Source organism: Drosophila takahashii, chromosome X (genome assembly GCF_030179915.1).
Source record: "Drosophila takahashii strain IR98-3 E-12201 chromosome X, DtakHiC1v2, whole genome shotgun sequence".
NCBI classification, from domain to species: Eukaryota; Metazoa; Arthropoda; class Insecta; order Diptera; family Drosophilidae; genus Drosophila; species Drosophila takahashii.
In genome coordinates, this window is record NC_091683.1 from 15,446,708 (window position 1) to 15,472,563 (window position 25,856).

Genomic DNA, 25,856 nt, shown 5'->3' on the forward strand with positions numbered 1-25,856 from the left:
TATATAAATGTCATTTGTGTTGTTGTTTTCTTTTATTTTTTTGTTATTTTTTTTTTGTTTTTTTTCGGGGGAAGGCGAGAGCTCTCCTCGCTTAGCCTGACATGATGATGATAAAGTGCACATTAAAAAATATTTTCCCATTGCCTTTTTCGTTGTTTCTCGGTTGTTGTTTGTTCTTGATTTCGTTGTTGTGTTGTGTTGTATGTGGCGATACTGCTGTTCCTGTTGTTCTTGTTGACGTTGCGGCTGACTGCTCAACTCTAGTTGGGAATTATTTATGGACAGAGAGCGCGTTTTGAATTTTAAAACTATGGGAAAAAGAAATGCGAATTTCGGGCATAGAATGGCTTATGGAAATGGGATCAAAGCGATGGAGTTTGGGTAGAGCTAAGCAAATAAGTGTATATAAACTGAAACTGAAATGCAGGAGTCTCAAATAAATATAATTCTGGCCGGGAAATAAGTGGAAATGCAATAAAAGCGTATTTATTTACCAAAAATGTGAAAATCAGCTCACTGCTGTGTGGTTTTCCTTACATTTTGCGCACAGATTTCACCCACTTTCCACCCGCTGCGGGGAGTATATAATCATTATTACACATTATTATATAATATAAGGCCTGGGCATATAATTCACACTCACACACACGTGCCACGCCCCCCTCCTCGACGGCCGCCTCTTATCAACATTCTGCAAGCCGCACAAATGAAGTCTTCTCTTTTAATTTTCGCAGCTCGGCAGCTCTCTCGGTCGCACAGCCGGCCATAAAATTATTTTCTTCATATAATAAGTGTAATAACTTTCATGTGTCGCCCGTTTGAGGCGGGAAAGTCGGTAAGGCGGGAGAACAGTGCGCTAGAATTGAAGAGTACTCCGCATATGGAAAAAGTGGGAGGGAAATCACTGCTTCTCGACAGTCAAAGTGAATGTGAAAGTTGGGATTCGGGGTGGGGAATTTTCTGGAAGCCAGGGGAAAAGGGAAAAGTAAAGCTTTAATGAATTTTCAGAGGTATCTACGTTAAACAGTGTGACCACTCCAAAGGATCTCCTGCAGTGTGACCATGCAACCTTCTATTAGGCCAAAATTAGTTTATTTTGAGTTCAGTTTTTGATTTTTCGTTTATTTAGGCCATCATTACCCTTGAATCAGCCCTCGTACTTTGCTTTGTGTACATATAATTTGCACATGCGTGTGTGTGCAGCACTTAAATGGAATTGAGTGCGGAGTGCGTTGTCCTCATTTGAAGCTTGGCGCACAAATCCCGCATAAGACAATAAAGGGTTCCCGTTCCCTCGTAGGGCAACCCTAGCACTAGTTGAGTGCTCTCCGTCTGATCCCGATGTCCTTAAAGCGTGATTTTCAAGCCAAGAAACAAGGCAGATAAGTGCCCAAAAAGTAGAAGGACAAAAACTTGGAGCTGCATTCAATGCAACAATACCACAACCACCAGCTATTTAACCGCAAGTAGGGCAAGGTATGCATGCTAGGGGTCATCAGGTGGTTCGGTGGTTCGCTGGGAGATTGACAGGTTGTGTGGTCTAATTAACAGCAAACAAAGGGCAGAAAATTGCGCAAAATGTCGCAATCGAAATTTATGGCCAGGCAAAAGGACAGCAGAGAAGTGGAGAGCAAATACGATTTTTGAATGCCCTGTAAAGATTTAATAAAATTAAAAGCGCCGAACTGAAGTACAATTTTTATTTCGAATATAAAATAAAATTGTTTAAGATGCCAATGTTATTATAATAAAAGTCCCCATAATATGTATAGCTTTTTTTTACATGTGCAGTGAAAATGCGATTCCCCTCTTTGGCATTGGGGCCAGCTAAATGCTAAATGATCGCTGATTTAATATGCTAATGATGGTGCCCATGCAATATGGCCCTATTTTAATTTAATATATTTACCCGAACGGGACAGATACGTTCGTAGAGTAGGTGGTCAAATAAAACGAAAGCACAGGGCGTCTGTTGCATGCAAAATGCCAAACGGAATTATGCACAATTATTTTGGCATTGGCTTTGCTGGCCCCGCTTTCCAGGCAATTTAATTGGCGGCGGTTAACAGGAGCAATTATAGGACGACAACAAGGAGCAGGCAGTCTCGAAGGTCCCGCCGCAACAAAGGAAACGAGAACAGGGTTGTCAAAGCGTTCGAAATAGAGTGAAGGTTGCCAAGCTGGCATGTGAGGTTTTTAATGCTATTGCTTAAAAGGGCTGCTAATCAGGCAAATTAATTAAACTAAATCAAATCAAATAAGCTATCCTCTTTTTAAATATTACTTATTATACGAGCTCTTTGCAATGCCTAATTAATTATACGACGACTGGATTATTTCGCTGGCTTATCTTGATTTATGCATATTATATTCCTTTGTCCACTTGACTTGCACTTGGCTCTTAATTTGCTCTCTCATTGCATGCTCAAGTGGCTCTTCTCCTCCTCCTGCCCTGCATTTTCCTCCGCCATTTTCTCCCTGCTAATTGCGCTTATTACGCTGACAAGAAAATGGCAAGCGAATAAAATAAAAATACAAAAAAAAAACTAAACGAAATGTATAAAATAAGGGATGAGCAAGAGGGAAAATAAAATCTGAAATGAGCAATCCAATGGCTTTGTGGCCATATCGCATTTATGTATCTCTGTCCTTTTCGCTGTCACCGACACATGCACGAGCATATTTTATTGTTGCATACTTTGGGGTTGGGCTACCCTGCACTTCCCTTTGTATTTCCCTATTCCATTTCTCTATTTTTTATATTTTCCTACATTTTCCCCTCATTAAGTTTTGCAACTGCGCTGCTCGTGCTTCTTCGCTGGCGGAAAATATCTGCAAGTGCACAATTATCGGTTAGTAGTCGCCGCATCGCTAGAGAATCGAGATACGCGATACCTGCGAAAGTATTCACTAAATTTCTATATTAAAATCGATAGTTTGTGATAAATATTTTGAGGAAAATCAATACAAATTTTTTTAGTGTTACCAGTTTGCGTTTTTTTGCTGTGTGACCATGCCAATTAGTTGGAGTTCAAATTAAGATTATTTTAACTTGTGATATATTTTTGTTCCTGCAACATTCAATAAGTTGAGAGCTCGATTTTTCCACTTCAATTTTAATTTGACCCGACATGCCATTCAACTTCTTGCACCTGAGCTCCAGATTAGCTGGCTTCATCAGGAAAGGGCCGAAAATGGGACTTTTGGTTGGGTAGGGAAATTTGCAATTCCATTGCCTCGGCTGTCAGATGGCAAAAGTGAATTGGCTGCGGCTGTAAAATAACCAGACAATCTCCTGTTATTCCCTGTTACCATATATGCATTTCCCCCGGCCAGGCGATGCACCAAATTTGATTGCGACTTTATGGCAGCTTCGGATTCGGGTTCAGATTCCGATTCAGTTTCTGATTCAGTTTCAGTAACGGCTGCTGTTCCATTCGTTGCATTATGCAGTGCCTGCAGTATGGGCAGCTTTTGAGGGGGCGATCCGCATGGAAATTTGTGACATACAAGCTGGCAGTTCGAGGCAGGCAAAAATCATTTAATATGGAAAATATTCGCCCGAATTCCGTTTGCCGTGTGTTTGCCATGCGTAAAACGAAATAAAACTGCATAATAATTTGATGAAATCGTAAAACAAATTAACTGTGTGTGTGTGTGCGTTCTGCAAATATGGTATTTAATTCGTAAAAGTTTTCCATTCGAAGGGGAAATAATATGGTAGAATAAATATAGTTTTTATATGGTTACTGTAAGAGACAATTTTACTCTCCACTTTTTATTATTAATTCCCCCAATATTTATCCAATAGTTTATCAAGTGCCCAGAATTGATGGCAAAGAAATAATAATTTTTCCATTCGAAAATTCGAGTTATTTGCTCTCAATATTCATATATTTACCTTTGATAAATTAAAAGAAAATTGTGCATTTTTATGCCAGCACAGGAAGTACTTACCAGATAATATTGTCACTCCGCATTCATATTCATGAATTGAGCGACACCGAAACCCTTGCTGATGCCAATCTTTAAATAACGTTTCTTCACCTTTACCTTTTTTCGGGTCTCCTTTTCTGCTTCAAATGAAATAAACTGTTCTTTTAACCGCCGACAAGCGATAGCAGGCGGTGGGGGAAAGTGAAAACACATTTATCTCGATTTTCACGCTGTCAGCAGCAACTCAAAAAGGCGACAGTTTGTGAAAAAAATAAGAAAAAGCACAAAATAAATAAAACAAAAACCAAAAAAATATATATATGTATGTAGCAAAAAGGACGAGAGCAAAACGAACCCTGCACAAAGTCAATTTCAAGATTTATTTTTCGCAATTTAACATTTCTGTTACGCCTGTCAGGCGGCAAAGCAAAACAAAAGCGGGAAAGCCGGGGAAAAACAAACCGAAAACCGCCGAAAAAAGAAGAAAAACCAAAGGAAAAGTCCTGCGGGCCGGAAAGCAGAAGGTGAATGCGGTTAAGAAAATAATAATAAATTAAAAGCCTGTGCCCCACCAGCCGAAAGGTCAAATAATTTCAATAACACAGGAAAAAAGGAGCAAATCTGTGTCCTTACGCGATTCGGAATTGAAATTCGGAATGAAATGCCGAAAGGCAGTGTCAGAAAGTGAAAAAGGTAAAGCTCAATCGACTTACAAATACCCGACAATATTTAAATTTTTACTTAAAATATAATTTAATTTTATTAAAATATTAATGTCATCCCACAAAATACAGATAAATCGCTTTAAGGTGTATTGATAATTTTTAGAAATTTAATATATTTTTCAACATTTCTAAATTTTATCAAATTAAATTTGCAATCGAATTGCCATCTAAGAACCCATATACCCCGCTGGCCAAGAGAGAAAGGGGCCAGAGGACAAGTCGAGAAATTCTGTTGCCGATGCTTTTTAAGTATTTTCAATTTCGGCAGCCAAGATGGAACTTGCCACGCCCCCCTTCGGCCCGCCCACTGTTTTTGTACTCGAATTTATTTGACCCCGAGGGTCAATACGCGGAGAAGTCAAAAAGCAGCGCGAAATTCGTGTATGTTCCCCGCGAAAGTAATCAGCAAGCAGTTTTTTCTTTTTTCTTTCTTTTTTTCATTAATAATAAATTAGGAGCACACCGGAAACGGAAATGCGCGTTGGCAGCCCGCCCAGAGCTAACTTTATTAGTTTTTTGCTTTTCGCCCGGGGAATTTGGCGGCATTAGGAAGAATTCATTTTTGCATTTTTCAAGAATTAAATTCCACAGATTCCCGGTCCCTTGGTGTTTGCTATATATGTATGTATATTTTTCGGGGCCCCCCTCTGTCTTTGTGCTCACATGGGAATCCAATTAAATGCTTTGCTAATCCACCGAAAAGTGGGGAAAATCACAGAAAATCTGCGCTCGCTTTTGCTTTTGCTGGCGGCTGCTTAAGTCAATAGAGTAGTAAATGAAGCCTCGGTCTTATCAGCCAACCGAATGCCAGATGTACACTAAGCAAAAAAAGATATCTAGTATCTTAAAATAAAATAAAAAATTTATAATAAAATACAAAATCTCATGTAGTATTTTTAATCCAAGAAATATACAATTTTATTTAAGAATTTATACATTTAGTAATGAAATAACTTTTAAATGCCTGAAGCATGCAGTGAATAAAAGATAGTCGTCATCCTGTATAAATTCGTATTTAAGATATATTGTTGCTCACTTTTAGACACTTTTTTGACATTCAAAAGCTGATTCTGTATTCCTTTATTTATTCCTCCTTGTGTAAATCGCAATCTCCGTTTCTCTGGTTAGTCACAGCTTAAAAGCTTGGCTAATAAAAACTGGAATTATGCGTGAGTGTGTGTGGAGGGCAACTCGGATGGAAATTGAAGATGAAAACTCAGACAGAGATGTTGTAGTCGAAATGGAGATGGCTAGCCAACCCCCCTGTTGCTGGGGGCAATTAAACGATAAGCGTAATCTGCGCTGTCAATTCACACAAAATGCGTAAAGTCGTCAGTCGAGAGGGATTTTAATTAGCCGGCACAAAAATTCCAGCCATCCAACTATCCTTTGCGCATATTTCATGGCCCACTCACCCACACGCCCGCCGCAAACTACACACACTCGCATACATATTCTATATGGTGAAGAGTCGGAAAAGCGGAAAAGTGGGCGGGCCACTAAGTGCGGCCAATTAGCACAAAGACTGGGGAAAGTGTTTCCGTTTAGCAGATGAGAAAGGCGAGCACCTCTCAAGTGACAATTTGCTTAGCGCTTCAATTTGGATGCGAGGGCCGAGGGCCAAGTGGTGAGGTGGAAAAGTGTGCAAAGGTGGGTGGAGGGGGGTCGGAAAAGCGGTGACCTCGACCAAGAATAACCCACAGACCACTGCCGTGTCAAACGTTATACGAAGGCGACAAAATATGCGTACCAACTTTGTAATTTTTTTATATTCTAACTGCAATGAGGTGCAAAAGGGAAACAAAATCCAGAATTTTTATCCCAATTTTCCACCTTTAAAAACTGTTTTTTAGCTAACATTGTGTCTAAATAAGGAGTTTAATATCTTAATGAGCTCGTAATTAAATCCCCAATCGATTGGCATTAAAATCTGAAACTTTTAAATTTTGGCCAATTTTCGCAAAAAACCTTATAAAAAAAAATCTTAATTGGCGAACATTTTTTTTTTCAAAATCACACGGAAAGTTGCATGGACTAATTTATAATATTCTAATCTGTTCGAAACAGTATGCATTTTTGGTGTAAAAAACAAAACGAAAAAAATTCATATTTTTGTAAAAAAAACAAAATCCTTAATTTCCAAAAAAACGAAACAGTTTTTCGCTAACACAAAGGAAACACTGATCCAAATATGGATTGTCATACCTTTCTGAACTCGTTATAAAATTTCCAATCGATTGACATTTAAACCTGGACATTTTATTTTTTTTACATTTTTCGCAAAAAATTATGATGTACCCCCTTAAAAAAAATGGAAAATTGACGAAAATTTTATTTTTTCAAGATTACCCGGAAAGTGTCATGGATTTATTTATTATTTTGTCATCTGTTCAAAACAGTATGTATTTTTGGTGTAGGACCATTTTTGGCCAAGTTACAGTAAAAAAACGAAAAGGAAAACTTCATATTTTTACTAAATAACCAGATCTCAATTTTTTTACAAAAAAAAAATCGTTTTTTGACCGTAGCAATAGAAATATTGATCCAAATATGGATTGTCATACCTTTCTGAACTCGTTATTGAATTTCCAATCGATTGGCATTTAAACCTGGAAATGTTTAATTTTTGACATTTTTTGCAAAAAATCATGATGTATGATTTTGCGAAATTTGGTCAAAAAATTTGTTACCCGGAAAGTGATGGGAATCGTTAGCTTATGTTGCCAGCTGCCCAAAACTTATAGCTGTGGGACTTGAGTTGACCAAAATACGATTGAAAAACCGCGAAAGCTGGATATTTATAGGGTAAACTTCAAGTATATGTTATTCGAGGCACAGATACAGTGCTTTCGCTTAGAACCGATCCTTCAGCTAAACTGAGGTCTTCCTTTATTTACATGCAAATCTTTCATTCAGCGCGATTTCTTGCCAACACATCTGACCAATCCGTCTCCTTGCAGGGTACTATCACGCAAACTAAAGCCACATCTTGTTGCGGACACCGTTAAGCAGTATATAAGTCGGGCCCAACGCACAACCAAAAAGGGTTCTCAAGAGCAGCAAAATATGGAGTTTTTACGCGGCGTCTATGCGTTTATGCAAGTGAGTAGATCATCGGTGAGTGTCCACTTCCTTTTTAACAACCGTACTAATCCATGTGAACTTGCTCTACTTTTATACCGCCTTTGGTTGATTGATTGATTATACCATACCATACTCTCTACTCTACTACTACAACTCAACTCGAACTCAAAATCAAATCAATTATATCTCTCAAAAACCAAAAAAAAAATATCGATTTGAGTCACAAAAAAAATGAAAAACAAAAACCGCAAAACAAAAACGCAAAGCAAAAGCGAATCAAATATGTTACCACTACCTTCTACTACCTATTTATTTATACTACTACTCTACCACTACCACTCTTATAAGCGTAACTAATGAGCCAACCAAAAACCAAATACGAAAAACAAATAAGCCGAGAGTATCAAATGTATCTTACACTATATACTACTGACCCCCAAAAAACCAAATAAAATTATAAAAAATTCAAATACAAATGCAAATACCGATTCCTCCCATGTGTAAACTTCGGAACTCGACAGAAACCTGTGGACCGTCGTAATTTGGGGTCTCCAACCAACCCCATATAACCATCGTCGAGTAACAATGCGAAAAAAAGAAGAAGATATACCAGCCCAGACCATTCCATTCCAGTCAAAAGTAATACTCGTCCCACCACTTTACTTTTACTCTCCCCAAAACCCCACCCCCAACCGCCATTCATTTCGTTTGTGTTTTCCGTTTAGAGGCCATGACTTTTTAACCATTGCCATTCCATATAACCCGGCCCCTAGATGATAACAATAAAGCGAAATGCAAATAAAAGTAAAAGTAACCAGAACCAGAATAACAATACTCGTAATAATGTACTTACCGTGAGCACATTCCTTCAAAAGATCACAACAGAAGACAAAGAAAACAAGAAACAATAAAACAAAAAGAAACCAAATGAACAATCACAAGAAAAGGTCATCTGAAAAACAACCAGAGAAAAAAGCGCAGAAAAGATTAAATTAATATGCAAAACATTCATCAAGTAGGATTTTCAACATGACAAAAAACACCAGCGGCGGGACAAAAGATGATGACGTCTCTTTCTCGCCCCTCTGTTGTCGTCTCTTTCGAACGTTGCAAATTCCTCATTGAGACCCATTTCTGAGCCCATTGTCCATTAATAACCATTGTCCATCCAACATTCCCATCGCTCTATCTCTATCTCTCTCGGACTATCTCTCTCTTTCCAACACACACACACGAAAGACACATGTCTCTGTCTCTCTCTTTCCGTCTCTATCTTTCTCTCTCTCTCCGTCACTCTATTTGTGTCTCTTTCTGTGTTGAATTTGATTTTTGTTTGTAATCGGCTGTGTAATTGATTGATTAGCTAATATGTTTGGAGTCTATGAATATATTACCGTAATCGTTACTATATCTATGTCTGTCTCCCTCTCGCTGTTTGTGTGTTCGTTTGTTTGTTTGTTTGTGTTCTTTATAAAGCAAAATTATTAAGCGATTTTTTGGTTAAGCTCAATCTCTAGAACTCCCAAATTGTGTGCGTGTTTAACCTTAACCCATAAGAACTACAGTAAACGAACACAAACGCACTGTCACAAAACTCTTAGCCCCCCAAGAGCCCCCGGGATCCGATCCGGAGAAGTCTTATAGGGTTCTTTTTGCGACGATCTACATGTACATAATTAAAACCCAAACAAAATGCTTTATATATTTGTATATTATATACCGAACGAACGAAACCCTAAAACCGAAACGAAATGAAACCGAAAAACTCGAATGTGCCGCCACGTGAAGGTTGACTACAGTGGAAACGGATACGGAAACGGCAGCGGCGGCTATGAGGCAACCCTGACAAACCTGCCCAGCGACAACCCAGATCCGTCAGCGATAACCGGAAGCGGATCGATAAGCGATAACGAAAAGGAGGCCGAGGCGGCAGCAACATCAGCGACAACAGCTGGGGAAGCCGAGGTCCTTTGGCCAAACTCGATAGACAGCTGCAATAAGACTAGCAGTACCATCAGCAGTACCAGCACCAGTACCACAACCAATACCAGTTCCAGTTCCAGTTCCAGTACCAGTTCCAGATCAGATCCTGCCCAGAAGAGGAGGCCACCTGGTGCGCAAAAAATATCGACGACGAACAAACCCAGAGACAGTTGAGAGTGCGGCAGATATAATGGGCATCGGTGCCAGATGCGGTGAATTACGAGCAAGAACTATGAACTACGATCGAATAATGCTAACCATTGTGATAACTCGTATGTACATATAGCCACGTATATATCCAAGTATATAACAAAACATATTTACAAGCGAACTGCAAAACCAAATCAAAAATCGAAACGAAACGAAACGTGACGCGCGATAACTTAGCACCACAGAGCAACTAAAATATGTAAAAAGAAAAACCAAATAAAAACCCAATATCAAAATCAAAAAGTATCTAATCGTAAAATCAAATGAAAACAGGGCAACTCGTGAAAAGGTGGCCTTAGCTTGTGCGACTGAACAAACAAACCGAATCAATTCATCGATTAACGATAACAGATAACCGATAAGCAATAAAACGATCAACGAACGAATCAGCGATCAATCGAATTAAGAGCGATATCCCAAAATCGATAACGAATCGTAAACGAAATCAAAAGCGATCTCAACGATCTCAAGCGGCAGCTGCGGCGGCGATAACAATTATCGATAGCCGATAGACTGGCTCTGAACCACTGCTGGCGGTGTGTGTGTGTGTGCGCGTGTGTGAGCGGTGCCGCCCACGCCCATCCATCCCCACCCCCCGCCAAGAGCAAAGTGATAGAAAATGGTAATTACAACTCAAGCAATTCTAGTTCTCATTTTAAAAACTCACCACCCACTTTCCACCCGCTCCCCCGAAACTACCGAAAGTCTAGAACTATCGAACTTCAGCTCGGTTTCTCTATCGATTTCCCTCCATAGGGACCTATCGCTCTATTCCCCCCGTCAATCTCTCTCTCTGTCTCAGTCTATCTCACCAGTCCTGCCCGCCCCGTCTCTTTTTGTCTCTCTCTTTCTTTCAAACCACACTTGATCTGCGCCTTGTTTTTGCTTATAAGTATTGCACATATATAAATAAATCATTATATATTTACATTGTAGTTGATTAGCTAAAATTGTGCTTTTTGATTTATCGTTTTCATTGTTATCGTTAATCGTTTTTGATTTTAGCCCCGAAACCCGATAACCCCCTATGTTAGCTGAAACGTTTTTTCGGTTCACGTTTCTTTAACTTTGCTTTGGCTTTGTCAACTCTATCCGTCTCCTTCTATCTCTCTACTTGTCTCTTTCCTTGATTTTTTAGTGATTTTTAAGTCTAGTAGAGCGCGATTCCAGGATTCCAGATTAAAGAACAGATAATCGCAGAACAGAAACAGAACAAATCAGGGGATGCAAATTGAAAGAAAAATACGATGATCGATATTTTATCAAAAACGCAGCCGCATCGCGCCGAAAAGGAAACCGATAACCAGAACCCTAAACCGACGATAACAAATTGCTCGCCTGCCACCACAGAATATGCTGTCGACGTCTACGTAAAAATTAACAATTAAACATATTACAATTTATAAAAACCTAGTGAAATATGAAAGGCTCACGCTGAAAACCAAATCAAATTTAATACAAAATGAAGTTTGTATCGATTTATCCGCCCTAACCCTACTTGTGTCTCTTTCTCTCTCTATCTCGATATCTCTCTGTCTCTCTTTAGTAACTCTGACACACCCACACTGTAACAGACACACAAACACACACGCAGACTTTGTAAAAGTATAGTAAAGTGTTGCGAGTGCCTGGCGATAACCGATAAACAATCACGATAAACATTACGACAACGATAAGCTGGCAAGAAAAGGATAAAACCGATCAGCCAAGGTTAACTTTTTCAGTTGATTTCAATTATGATTTTCCACATCTATCAATAACGATGACTATTTATGCGTATGTAACTAATTAAGTAGGTCAACTCAACCAAATGCAATCGAAGCATTCGATAACTGTACCCAAATGCTATCTCAGGGCAGGAGGATGTGAGGAGTCCAAACGGATGAGCACTGAAAGTCTGAAAGCCAAAGATAGCCCATTAAATAGCTCTATTGCCGCGTATATGGTGTTCTGTGTAAATATATATATATATATTTTGCCTAAAATATCAAACGCGACTAAAGCCCGAAAAAATATAGGAAAAGAAAAGAAAACGAAACGAAACACATAAAAGCAAACTTGAAATTGAGCAAACTTGAAACAATCCTCCTCATGTGGAACAATTATCGCCAAGAACCAAAAACAAAACCCCTCTGTATCTTTTTCTCTCTTTGCCGCTCTCTCCGTCTCTCTCTTTCTCTATTTAACTCTTTCTCTCTGAGTCCAGATAAACCCCGTACCGTACCTGAAGTCTAGCTAAATAGCCTTACCTGAAATTCGATAAAAAACTAAAAGCAACCCTAAAATTGCAATCGAAAATTTGTTGACTCTCCCACACCGCGCACACCCAAAAAAAAAAAGCTTTTGATTTGAGATGATCTTTTGTTCCAGTAACGCCCTCAGTTCTCTCACCAACCAACCCGTTCTTTCTGCCTTGCCCCCCAATCAAGTAGTTAAAGCCCCCAAAATAACCCCCCAACAATACCGAAAACTGATACAAAACAAAAAAGAATCCCCCAAATCCCATAAAAAAATACAACTTGCACGTGTCTTAAGCCGTAAACTGTACGCAACAACTCAATCAATTGCAGTCTCTTGTGTTCTATAATATGCATACTCGTATCTATATCCATAATGCTACTCGTACTGTACCAACTGTATCATTTGTTGTATTGTTTGCCGGATATCCCCGTAGTAACTTGAGCGTAACGTACACGGAAATGTTTCGATCGGCAGATCTCAGCAAGCAATCAAGCGTGATAATATCAATAATACCCGTAACGTATCGTAATCAATCAATATCCAATCAATATCTCGTATTGCGGCATTTGTGGTATTGTAACCGTATTCGTAATATCAAGTGCAAACTACTTTAACTACCATCTAAGCCAGATATATATCAGCACACATATAGGCTCGAAGATCGCCTCAAAAGTGATTAAATTATTTTTATTAATCTGTTATCATTTCGTCTTGAATTCATTTTGCATTCTGCGGTTTAAGTTTAACGCTTAAAGACACTTTATTTTTTAAAGATGCAACAATTGTACATTTAAATAGATAAACAGATTAAAATTATAATTTGATTATTTCGATAAAAATTCAGGTTACTGATAGCTTAAACAATCGATGACTAAATATTGGCAATTGCTTAAGCCATCGATAATTCAAGCCATCGATAATTCGAGCGTGAGCTTATATGAGTGCTGATAATAAAACCAAACATAAGTATGTCGCATTGTGTATGTGTATGCTTGTCTGTATGTGTATGTGTAATCAGTTGTACGTATATATCGGTGTAGACCTATATTGTATTACATTTTTTTTCTATTCTTATTTCTTACAATCGATGAATCACCGAGCAATTGCGAGCAAGCGAAATTGTTGTTTCTTTTTTCTGTAATCGTAATCGTTAAGCGTTATTGATTTTCAATTGTGCTATCGTTTGGTTTGTAATCGTTTGCCTTTTGGGTTCTTTTATTTCGATTACCGATAAGCGATCCATGGAACTGAGCCGAGCAGAAGCAACAACTATCGTATTCTACACCATCTATTTATATCTATATACCTATCTACTCGTACTCAAAATAAATATATCTATAATATACCATACTCAATATACATAAATATAAATATATATATACATATGTATATCTATATGCATATCTTAACATACATATACTTCTATATATATATATCTATATATCTATCTAAAGGAACAAACAAAAACAAAACCAAAAAATAACAATAAATATTACTCGTAATACCAAAAAGTAGTTGTCGTTGTTGATGTTGTTGAAAATGTGCAATTTTAATTGATTGAAAACGCAAAAAAAAACCAAAAAAAATACCAGAGAAGTCAAATGTAAAAGAACGCATTTTTTGTGTCGAATGCCAAAAAACTGAAGCTGAATACCAAATAACCATAATCAAGTATAAACAAATATCACAAAAAATAGAAAATACCGGTTCGAAAGCCAAAAAGTATGCAACAGTATTCTTTTTGGGCTGGCATTTTTGCGAACTCTTTGTTTTTGGAACCGAAAGAAGAGTACCACCCACTGAAGACAAAGAAGCAGAAGAGGAGGAAAACCCAGACCAGAACCGAACCACCCCCCACTAACCGCAAAACCCACCCACCACACCACCCCAAAAAAGATACCAGAAAATACTAAACACCGAAAATACCAAATACTCTTCTCCATCTCTCTCTCTCTTTTTCTCTCTGTCTCACTCTAAAAATGCTAATTTCAATGTTTTTGTGTGTGTGCGTGTGTTGCGTGCGCCTGTGTGTGTACAATTCAATTGTATTAAATTTGGTTAACTAAAAAGCAATCTATATATGATATATATATTAACAAAAACCGATAATCCATACCAAAAAAAAAAAAAACAAGAAATCCAACTGCTAAGCGGACAGGCAGCATATATGTTGGCAATCGAGCAATTTCTGTGTAGAAACCAGCAAAGGCGTCGCCTTGTCTCTTTCTCTCTCCCCTGCTCTATATGTATCTCTCTCTTTCTCCCACACTCTCTCTTGTCTCTTTCACGCCCACCCACTGAGCGTGAGCCGCTCCTTGTATCTTTGTATCTCACTCACTTACTCACTTCAGAAACTATCGAGATTTGTTTTTGTTATCATTTTTGAAATTTCGATAAACGAGAACAAAAAGAAATATGATCAACCGAAAGAAAAAGTGTGAAATATTTCCAAAAATAAGTACCAAAAGCGAAAAAGCAAAAAACCCCACAGTTGACATGAACATATCTATACCGTATACTACCAATATATACCGCATATATACTAACCAAACCGAAAAACTATTTACTCCAAGCTAAACTTTATACTATACTATACTCAAAAATATACCAAACTATCCTTATACTTGTGCAACTTGAGCCACAGAGACAAAAAATCAAAAAAGCTAAAAGAAACTCACACCCACACAAAGTAGAAAAACACCCAGAGTTGACACCCTTTTTTTCGTATTTGATTTTGAAACCACTCTATAACTGTATGATACACCGAACACCATATGATGTACTACCCACCCATGTACCATACAATAAATACGTATAAGTTATAAGTAAGCAGCGATCCAGCAGAAGAATTTCACTTATTTTGCTGTCGATTGACCACGCTTGACCTTGTTGTTTGCATTTTGTTGGCCAGCAACCTGGCAACCCTGGCTGTGAAAAATTCCCCCCGAAGCATGCATCTCTCTCTGTCTGTACCTCTCTCTCTATCTCTCTCTCACTCTGAAAGCAATTTCTGTAAAAAAGATGAGCACGTAGATCAAATACATATATTTTCCTTAAGTTTTTCCGCTTTTGTTGTGGCACGTTGAAAATGTTTGATTTGTATATCAGTAAATTGAGTAACTAGCCTTAAAAAGAGACCTTAAAAATAAAAACCCGAGCCCCCGAAGCCTGGACTTGTGTAAATAGAACAGCCCCAAAGCCGGAGAATGAAAATGACAAATCGATTCCAAATGGTTTGACCCACACAATCTTATTTAACACCAACTCCAATGGAACCCAAAAACACATCACATATACTATATATATATATATTTATAAATATCTTACTATATAATCCCTTGTATTTGTATCTTGCATAAGTGAAAGCATCCAGTCTGCCTGCTGACTGAAAAAAAAAACAAAACAAAAACGTAATAATAAAAACCCCATAACTGATAACCCAAAACACACAAAATAAACAAAACACTTTCCCCCTGATAACCAAAAAAACCAAAAAAAAAGCCTGTTGTTAGTTTTCACATTTCCAAACATTTTCATTCTTTTTTTAGTTCTCTGTTGCTGAATTTTTGTCGGGGCCAATTGTTCGTTTAAGTCGCCAATTTAAAGTCAACTCCAATGATGTGTAACCGGGGGGCGGTAGTTTGGGGAGGGGGCGTGGCCCACTGATGTGTATCTGTCCTTGTTGTTTGCTTGTTTATTGCCACCAGGCACTTGGAGCTCGGAGCCCCCGAGTTCCCAGTTCCGAAAGTCAGCCTCTGAAGACCCAGGGAGCTACGAGCTGGCTTCAATTTATTATTGACTGGCTGCAAGAGTTCTTAGACGCATCCTAATGAAGCGTAAGTGGCAAGCACTGCGGCAGGAGCCATAACAATAACAAATACAAAGCCAGTGCCAGTGCCTCTTTGCCTCGTTTTGGCTCGTTGTAGCAAAAGCTTATTTTTATTGCCCCAAATATATTGCCAATGTTGTTCTAATAGCAGAAACGAGCCGAAGCCACTGTGGTTCCCACTTGCTGGCTGCACAGAGAGGAATTTTGTAGACCATGTATTTTATTTTACTGACACCTTGGGGAGATTTCCAAACTACTTTTTTTTTAAATTTAGCATTAGAAGACTTAAAAACTTTCATTTGAGGATAAAATAAAATATTAATTGAAATTTTAAATATTTCGGAACTCTTTTTTATTTAATTTAGTAATCACTAAAGATTATAAAATTAAAGAAGATTAATTAGGGTTTTTTTTTAAGATTTTTATATTTTTTTCTTGTAAACTATTAAATACTACAAATACAAAACACAGCGAATTTTCTCTCTGTGCAGCAGCAGTGGCACTAACAGTCGACAGTCAGTGGCAGTTACCAGTAGGCGAGAAAGGGGGGTTGGACTCTTGCGCCCTGCGAAAGGGGGCATAAAATTCATTGTTATGGTTACTGGGCATAAGTCAGTCAGCCGGGGAGGAGTCGGAGTCAGAGTCTTCTGGCCCTCATTTCGTTAATCAGCACTGAGTAAGTCAGTCCAGCGCACATGATACTTATTACACATGCTACTTGCTGCTCGCTACTTGCTACTTACTGCTTACACCCCGGCCAAGCAGTGCCAGGCAGTGGCGGCGAGCGAAGGGGGGCTGGGCAGAGTCGTTGTTCATCCACTTGGGCTGAATTCCATTATAACCCAAGGGTGCACTCGTCCAGATTGGGTTGGTCAAAGGATTTTGCTACTCCTTGAGGAGTCGGGGGATCGGCGTACAGTCCGTGCCGGGGGTGTAAGTCTAATATTCGAATGTTAGGGGATCTCCAGCAGAGTCTGAGAATTTAATTTGAAATCACCCTGCGGGTAATGTGGGTCTTTGGAGTGCAAGACAATGGGGAACAGCACCCACAGAGCACAGAACAATACCCATGTTAATTAATATCTACGGCATTGATTGGCAATAAAGCAATATATTGAATCTATAGATTGAGAAGCCAGGGTCCTAGCTGCATGGGACGCACTGTAGCTTTCCCCACCCCCCCGGGAAAAGCCCGAGAAAATCCCGGAAAATCCCCTTGGCCTGTTTCTGTTTTATGTGTGCGCGCATTTCCCATTTTCTTTGCTCGTTTCGATTTCGTTACGTAGACACTTTCGCTTTATGGTTTTCCGTACTTTTACTTTTGATTTACGCCTTCCAAAGATCATCGCTCTGTCTCTTTCCACAGCTCACTTCCCCTCTCTCTCTTTATCTATATCGCTCTGCCCCACTCTCCCTCTGTCTCTTTCTCTCTCTCTCTCTGTTGCCCTCTCTCTCTGTCGTTGATATGAGATGTGTTTTTTTGTATAGTGTGTGTTTGAACCCGAGTCCAAACCCTGGAAAGTGCCAAAAAAAAAAAACAAATCTATTTGAAAAAATACACCCAGAAATCCAAAAGTAAACGCCTCACTTAAAGATTGACCTCTGCTAATTTAAAAGTATAAACTCTGCCAATTTGGACCCAACATCCCACCAGAACTCACGCCAAAACCAAAAACCAAAACCAAAAAATATATATATCTATATTGTGACAATTGTGATGAACGTAATGCAAAAATCTGCCTCTGCCTCTCACCAAAATCACAACAAGAAACAACAACAGCAAATATATACAATGCGCAATGCAAAATCCTAATGCCAAACAAAAAATGTTAAGTAATTTCCAAAAAAGACAGCAAAAACAGCTAAAAGTGAAACACGCCAAAAGCACAGGACACGAACAAACACCAAGTCACGATCACGATCACGAGTTCACCAAAGTCACGAATCACCAAAAGTCACCAAAGTCACGAATCAGCATCAAATTAGCAAATGCCGAAAATAAGCTCTCACACGCCAGCACACTCTGAAAGCCAATATAGTCCCGACTTAAATCCCATCCCGATTCCGATTCCGGAAATCTCTGGCGGACTCGAAGCCCCCTTTTATTTTCCCAAATGTAGTAATTTAATCTTAAGAAATTAGTTGTTTAATTTTCCTTTTTTTTTTTGTCTTGCATAACTTAAGTTTGTGATTTAATTTGTTGAAATCAAAATAACGACGTCTTTTGGACTAAATTTATCGGAATTTCGGCATTAAAATATAGTGTTGCATTTTTTTGGACACCTTTATAAGTGATTTCCCAAATTAAAGTTATTAGCATTTTATAGTATCTACTATATTTTATTAGAAACATTTTTCTTAAATTTTATTCATTTCATTTAGACATATTCCACTTACTTGTTTTACGCCGTGTCCGCAAAGATTTCTGGGCTTCCTGAGAACCAAATTAGTTTCCCAACTTCACGCTCTGTCTCTGTCTCACGAATCACGCCGCTCTGTCTCTCTGTGTCACGTTAACTCACAATCACTCTGTCTCTATCCGAAAGCCCGAAAACCTCTCTATCTCTCTCCACTCACCTTGTAATGGCCAATCAAGTCGCCAGCTCGTCGGTTGCCACAACTGAAGACCCCCTATTTCTCTCTCTGTATCCGTATCTGCATAAGTACACTGAAACTAAAACGAAGAACTAAAGCAAAAGAAATTGAACTAAAATAAACCTATATAAAACTACTCACTATCTCTATCTCTCTTGATCACTCAATCACGGATTCACTTACTCACCAAAATACAAACTCTGTCTCTCTCTCTCACGCAATCTCACGACCCCACTCACTGAAAAAAAAGTATGCAAAATGCAAAAAAAAAAAACAGAATTAAAAGCAAACGAAAATCAAGCGTTACCAAAACCAAACCAAAACAATACAAAATAAAGCAACTACAAGATAATAAACCACACTCTCTATATTTATATACATGTATGTATCTCTGTCAGCCTTAAGTATCGTATATCGTATATATATAAAACAAGAAAGTAAACCGAAACCAGCAAAGAAATAAACCGCAACCAACAAACAACTCCAAACTCCAAACTACAAACTCGAAACCAAAAACTCCAAACTACAAGATACAAATGCCAGACTCCACAGCAACAATAACCAGTTAAACAACAGCAACAACAGAGATATCCAACAGAAACAAAACAAACTGCCATACCATATCTATATCTAAATCTTTATATAAATATAATAGCTAGTTGTATGCTCTCAGTCCCAGATTTTGTGTTTCAAAATTAACCAGAGCGAAATATACCCCAAAATTAAGAACCAATACTTGTTACAACTAAATCAAAATTGTAAAGCTAAAAAATCGAAGAAATGCTAGAGCTAAACAAAATAAAAAACACCTGAAAGTATGGCCAGGGCCCACTTAGAATATTACGTCTATCTGGGCTATTAAAAACGATATTAAATATTAAATCAGAACATATATAAGCATAGAACCCAGCTTTGCCGTGCTATCTGTCTCTCTCTTTGCCACACACACACACACTATCTCTCTCACTCTCTCAGTTAATATATACGCCTATATATAATATATATATGTATCTCTCTCGCTCTCTATGTCTGTTTGTCTCACTATAACTTGTGTATTGTTTTTGATTTTACCTAACAACTAGATTAAACGTAAACCGATTTTCAACTTCAACCATCTTATATAAGCAGTTCTCGTACATTTTCGCCACATTCAATTAAATTCAATTCAACTCAATTCAATTTCAAACTCACCTAGTTTTCTCACCACGTATACCTAAACCTAATTCAATTTACATTCAACTACTTATATATTCAATTTGTTTCTATATTGTACTCACTCTCACTCGATCTCACTCTATCTCTGTTTCGCTCGCTCTCGCGTTCTCAATCTCACCACTCTATCACACCGAATCCACCACCACCAAAGACACCACTATGCCACTAAACCACCAACCACCCAGATCACTGATCACAACTCACCACCAAGTGGCACCACTGCTCACAGATTACAGGTCACAGATCACAGATCACTGATCACTTATCACAGATCACAGATCACTGATCACTGCAGTATTCAGTATTCACCTCTTAAAGTATGTCTCTCACCACAGCTCAGCTCACGAAACTCACCTCGCTAAGGCCGCCACAAACGAACCACCACTCCAAATTTCAATTCAACTTAAACTTAAACCACTCACTTAACCACTCAGCCAATCAATCTGCATTCAAATCGATTCTAAATCAAATCAATTCTGAACCAAGCCATTATCGAAATTTCACAGGTCTCTATCCCTTTTAACCCTGTGTTTTTCCTTTTGATTTCACTATCTCAGCCATAACTAGTCAGACAGTCAGTCAGTCAGTCAAGCGAAAACATTTTGATAAATATCGATTAAGTGGTCATCGTTACAACAATTCCAATTCGATAACGAAATCTGCAGCGTACTTTGATTGGCTAAAGCTAAAACTACAACATGGCGACCATAAATTGGTCCCATTTTCTTCTTTCCGAAAGAAGTCCTCATCTCTACCGATCTGTAAATTATATATCCGCCTTAAATGCAAAAAAAAATAAAAAAGAAACCCGAAAATTTGCATTCCCAGCAGTTCAATCACTTTTCGTTTCTCTCACACCTCTCTCTCTATCTCTTTCTATCTCTTGCTCATACACATAAAACTTAGTTGTTTTTTTTCTTGAGTTTTGATTTGATACCAGAAAAGAAAGGAATGTTTAAGCTAGCTGAGGAAGTCGAAACAATTGCTGTGACACCTTACTATACTTACCTGCCATAAGATAAAAAAAAACCAAAACCAAACCGAAATGAATTCGAAAATTTCTCCAAAAGCAAATTGTATTTATTTCGCATTAATCTTAAACTTCCCTCTTCGCCCGCAACTTGAATGTCATATGCTAATTATTCAATACAACATATCGAAAATATCGATAACATATTGCTTCAGATTGCGAGCGGACGGGAAACCCCTATATTTACTGATAAGTGAGTTAGCTAATTGTAAGGACCCCTGAAAGCGGAAAAGAAATTGCTTATGAATGTACATAACCAGATATATAACCCCATATGATAAAGCACCCGAGAGCAGTCCTCTCGACTTCATTCAGAACAGACATAGCAAAAGTTTTGCGTTCAAGAGACTTCTCTCATCATCCGTTTTCGTTTAAATGTTTTGGGTTACCTTTTGCGTTTGGACTTATGTAACTTAAAAACCAGCCAAGACATCCAATAATAATGCTCTCTCTCTTCGTCCCCACCGAAAAACACCAATTCAACAAACAATCAATCACACACAAAACACGATTACATCCGATAACGCATCGATTACAACGACGAACGATAATAACAGGTGTCTCATGTCAAAATCGATTCACCTGTTTTTCGCCTGCACACCAACGCAACGGTTATATTACTGATCACATTCTCGATTGCTGTGACGACGCGGCAGTACGTAGGAAATCCCATAGACTGTGTACATACAAGGTGAGCGATCCCTTTTAAGTGCCCGATTATTTCGATAAATATGCGATTATTTCGATTTAACCCGATTAATATGATTCCTTCGCTTGCAGAGACATTCCCGAAGATGTTCTCAACACATATTGTTGGATACACTCAACGTATACAGTGGTCGATGCGTTTATGAAGAAGCAAGGTTCCGAGGTGCCTTTTCCCGGAGTTCACAATTCACAGGGCCGCGGGCCTCTAACAATAAAGCACACAAAATATTATCAATGGGTAGCGTTTACACTATTTTTTCAGGTAAGTAATTGTGTTATTTTCAAAAATCATATCCCTTTATCAAAAGCTTAAGGCCAAAAGCTTTATCCTGTGGTAACGGAACTGTCTAAAAGCGAACTAAAGCTCTGTCTGGGTGGGAAGCTAAACTAGTTGCACTTCTAAATAACTTTGGGGAACTTTTTGAGAGCTTTTAAACTTTATGTTAAAAAGGACCAAGCCCAAGGATAAGTTTTAACATATATTTGAATTATTATTCCATATATTATTGTTGTGTTACTATTGTCTATTAATGTATTAATTAATACTTATTTATTTATACTTAAAGCTTATATAAACATTTCAATACTTTTTTTACAAGTTTGTATTCTAAAAACTTGTGTAAACTTATAAGCTTTTGGACTTTATAAAAAAGTTGTGAAAATGGTTTAAGCTTTCAAGAAAGAAAATAAGCGAATAGGTTATCCTTGTCCGTGTTAAATCAGACTGATATTAATTATTAGGTTGCTGCTCAAAACAGTACGCCTTTTTGAATTAATAATAATTCGTTTTTTGACCGTAACAATGGAAATATTGCTCCAAATATGGAATGTCATACCTTTCGTTACCCGTTATTAAATTTAGCCTTACAAAAATATTACAAATTGGCGAAAATTTTATTTTTTCAAGATCACCCGGAAAGTGTCCTGGATTTTTTTTATTATTTTGTTATCTGTTCAAAACAGTTTGGTGTAGGACCATTTTTGGCCAAGTTACAGCAAAAAAACCAAAAGAAAAATTCCAATTTTTGTCAAAAACTAAAATCCCGAATTTCCAAAAAAAAAGCAAAACGGGTTTTTTCGCTAAAACAAAGCAAATACTGATTCAAAGTATGGATTGTCATACCTTTCTGAACTCGTTATTAAATTTCCTAACGATTGGCATTTAAACCTCGGAATTTTAATTGTTTTTAATTTTTCGCAAAAAATCATGGGGTACCCCCTTATAAAAAAATTAAAAATTGGCGAAAATTTTATTTTTCCAAAATTACACGGAAAGTTTTATGGATTTATAGCAAATTTTGTTATCTGTTCAAAACAGTATGAATTTTTGGTGTAGGACCATTTTCGAAAAAATTAATGAAGCTAGCGGTTATGGAAGGAATAAGGAATTGTACAAGGGATGTCCTAATCTCAATCCCCAAATTTATTTTGGAGTGTGAGACAAATGAAGGAACCCGTCTAGCCGATCCCCGGGGAAAGTGGAAGTAATTGTGACCGCAGCAACACCAACCAGCAACCATCAACAATCAGAAACTAACAACAATGACCTTTCGCACTTTTCGTGGCGTTGTCTCCTTTGTTTTGTGGAATCGAGCATATGATACATTAATGCGGCACAGACGATGCAGTTTCTCCCTTTCCATGTTGCATGTTGCTGCGGGGCAGCGATGTTGCTGCTGTTGCTGCTGCACCGGAAAAAGATGCAAGAACTATTTTGGGACGACGCTTCGCTTTCTCCAGTTTTTCCAGCTTTTCCAGCTCTGTGCGCTCTGTTATTATATTTTGTCTGCGCTATTTTTGTTAAAAACACACAGAATGCAATCGCTTGACCCCGTTTAAACCCGAACCGATGGGCGGGGCTCCTGAATTTTCCCCCTGATTTTCCCACCCAATACAAGAGGGAGACGGCGTTTCACGTCTTTTATCAATTTTATGCGCAGTGTGCTTGATATTTCCATTAATTTTATTTATTTACGCCAACGTCCCGCTGGGCGACCGAGTGCTGAAAAAATTATAATTTATGTGGCGAGTGTGTGGTTCGTTTGGATCCCCGCTTTCCCCTTTTTCCCACCTGCCGCCCCAGGGGGAAATCCCAAATAAAAAAAAGTATAACAAGCGATTTATACAAGAGCTCGTTAAAGCGTTTTTGATATCCAATCTTACAAATCATATTTCTTTCCGATCGCAACAAGAACTGACGCAACCATTTGACATCGCTCATAAAATCCGCGTGTGCGGTTCCCTGTCGATCATAAAATCATAAAGATATAGATATAGGGGGCGGTGCGCCAACAAACCATCAGGCAGTCCATCAAAGTGTTTGTTTCGGAAACGAGAAACTACATGAAAGTGGTTGGGGCAAACGGCTCCCCAGATATTCAGATATTCAGATCTGCCCAATAACCACAAGTTTTATGGGATCTCACTATTCCTTTGTATCTAATTCGGTTTTGGCCCATGTTTCTCCCTGAATTCACTTAATTTGATTCGATTTTCAGGGCAAAAGAAATGTGTGACATCTCCAGAAAAGAAAAGGAAATAGCGGTAAACAAGGATACATTTAAAAATTATTTTTTAAAAATATGTAATATATAATACATATTTTAAGGGTCATTTAAATATTTGTATCAATGATGCTATTGCAATACGATTGTAAATATTATTATTAATATTCTATAAAATATATAAAATTCTGCAATAACCTCCAACAACCAGGGACACCTTTTCTCAAGTCTAAGCGATAATTAACATGTTTTTATTTTCCGCTCATCCCTTTGGTTTTAATGCATCATTTGGCGCTGGGCCCAATGACGGAAAATCTGAGGAAAAACATATCTATGCATTTTCAGTTTCCCAGGCGGGTAATGTTTTTCGGGTGCATTAATGAGGCAAGGCAAGGCTTTTTCCCATTCGCCTTTTCCGGACATTGTCTGCTCTGCGCCTTCTTCAATGTCTGCCAGAATCCCCGGATTCCAAAAACATCGCCTAATGGCCGAATTATGCAGAGGGATCCGCCATTGTCTCAAGACGGGCCAATCTTTCGGGGACTGAGTATGCTAGGCGACTCACGTAGTGCCTCAAACCAATTGAATTTTGATGGCCAGCAGCCTCAGCTTCAGCCTCCAGTGCCCATTCTCAATTTTGAGGCACTTCCTCCGGCTCCTCCGAACTCACACCCATTTTTGCGGCGACTGCGGCAGCTGCCGAGATACAGATACAGATGCAGAACGAGATTCAGATACAGATACGGCCACACTCGAGGGGCAGACAATAGGATAATATTATCCGTAATCTGCCTTCCAAAGAAATATTTAATAATTCGATAAAATATTTTTGTTGTTAATAAAATTGAATTGAATTTGGTTGACAAGAAATATTGATAGTGCTGGATATTACGGAAATATAATTTTTAGATTTATTTTTAGCCCGTCAACATTTTAGCTTTACGATGCGCATCTTGAATAGGATTTTCTTTTTTCCAAAATTTACAATTCCTATTTTTTTGGACAGCTGTGTGGCGAAGGCAGCTGGTCGCGCTGGGACAACTTAATCAAATCGGCCAGCGGATATGTCAGACAGTTTTTATGCCCACACTCCAGCTGTGCTCGTCCTCATAAAACTCCAATTGATATGCCCCGCATGATGTCTAGGCGCAGGAATCAAAATACGCATAAATCCCGGCTACGTCACATGTCCTTTCCACTTTCCACAGGACAAAGGGCTCCGGCCGCCTGATTGCAGCAATAATGAGCGGAAATCACAACAATGCAGAGCGCAAACCCTTCACTCGCACACAGCGAGAAAAAAGGGCAAGATGCTTGTAAAATAAAATAAAATAATTTATGAAAAAGGGAACTTAGTTAGGGAACGAATAGGATTTCTTAAAATCTAACGGAGTTCTATAGGAAATTCAATTAATTTAACTGATTTCATTGATGCGTAAAAATAAGAAGAAATGCTTAGAATTTATTATTCACAAGTTCTTAGGTACTAAACATTTTTTCAAAATATTCTCAAAAGGCTCAGTTTCATCGCAGGAAAAGGTTCAAGGTTCAAGAGAAGTGAATATCATTTTTTGCAGTGTAATTTTTGCAGCTCCAAGTCAGACTCCTTGCGATGTCGCTTCAAATCATTGGATATCGGGTCTTCGTAGGGTTGTCGCTGTCCTTTTCCCTGTCACTCGCATTCTGATTCCTCCTTTCTCCTTTCTGCTTTCTCCACACTCCTTTCTCCGTTCTTAGCTTCCCCTACCACTTTTCTCCGCCTCGTTGTCGCTTTCGTTGTCATTCGCGAGCGTGCG

General features: G+C 38.3%; 1 protein-coding gene across 2 annotated transcripts in view; it reads left to right on the forward strand.

Moving 5' to 3' along the window:
* The window catches only part of shakB (shaking B), a 158,940-nt gene that overhangs the window by 115,530 nt on the left and 17,554 nt on the right, over positions 1 to 25,856 (forward strand). For both annotated transcript variants that reach the window (XM_070218376.1, XM_044395532.2), the window contains 3 exons: positions 7,622 to 7,778; positions 21,406 to 21,539; positions 21,629 to 21,818. In XM_070218376.1, the coding sequence (XP_070074477.1) occupies positions 7,728 to 7,778; positions 21,406 to 21,539; positions 21,629 to 21,818 (375 nt within the window). In that variant the 5' untranslated portion in view covers positions 7,622 to 7,727. The remainder of the gene's footprint in view (positions 1 to 7,621; positions 7,779 to 21,405; positions 21,540 to 21,628; positions 21,819 to 25,856) is intronic.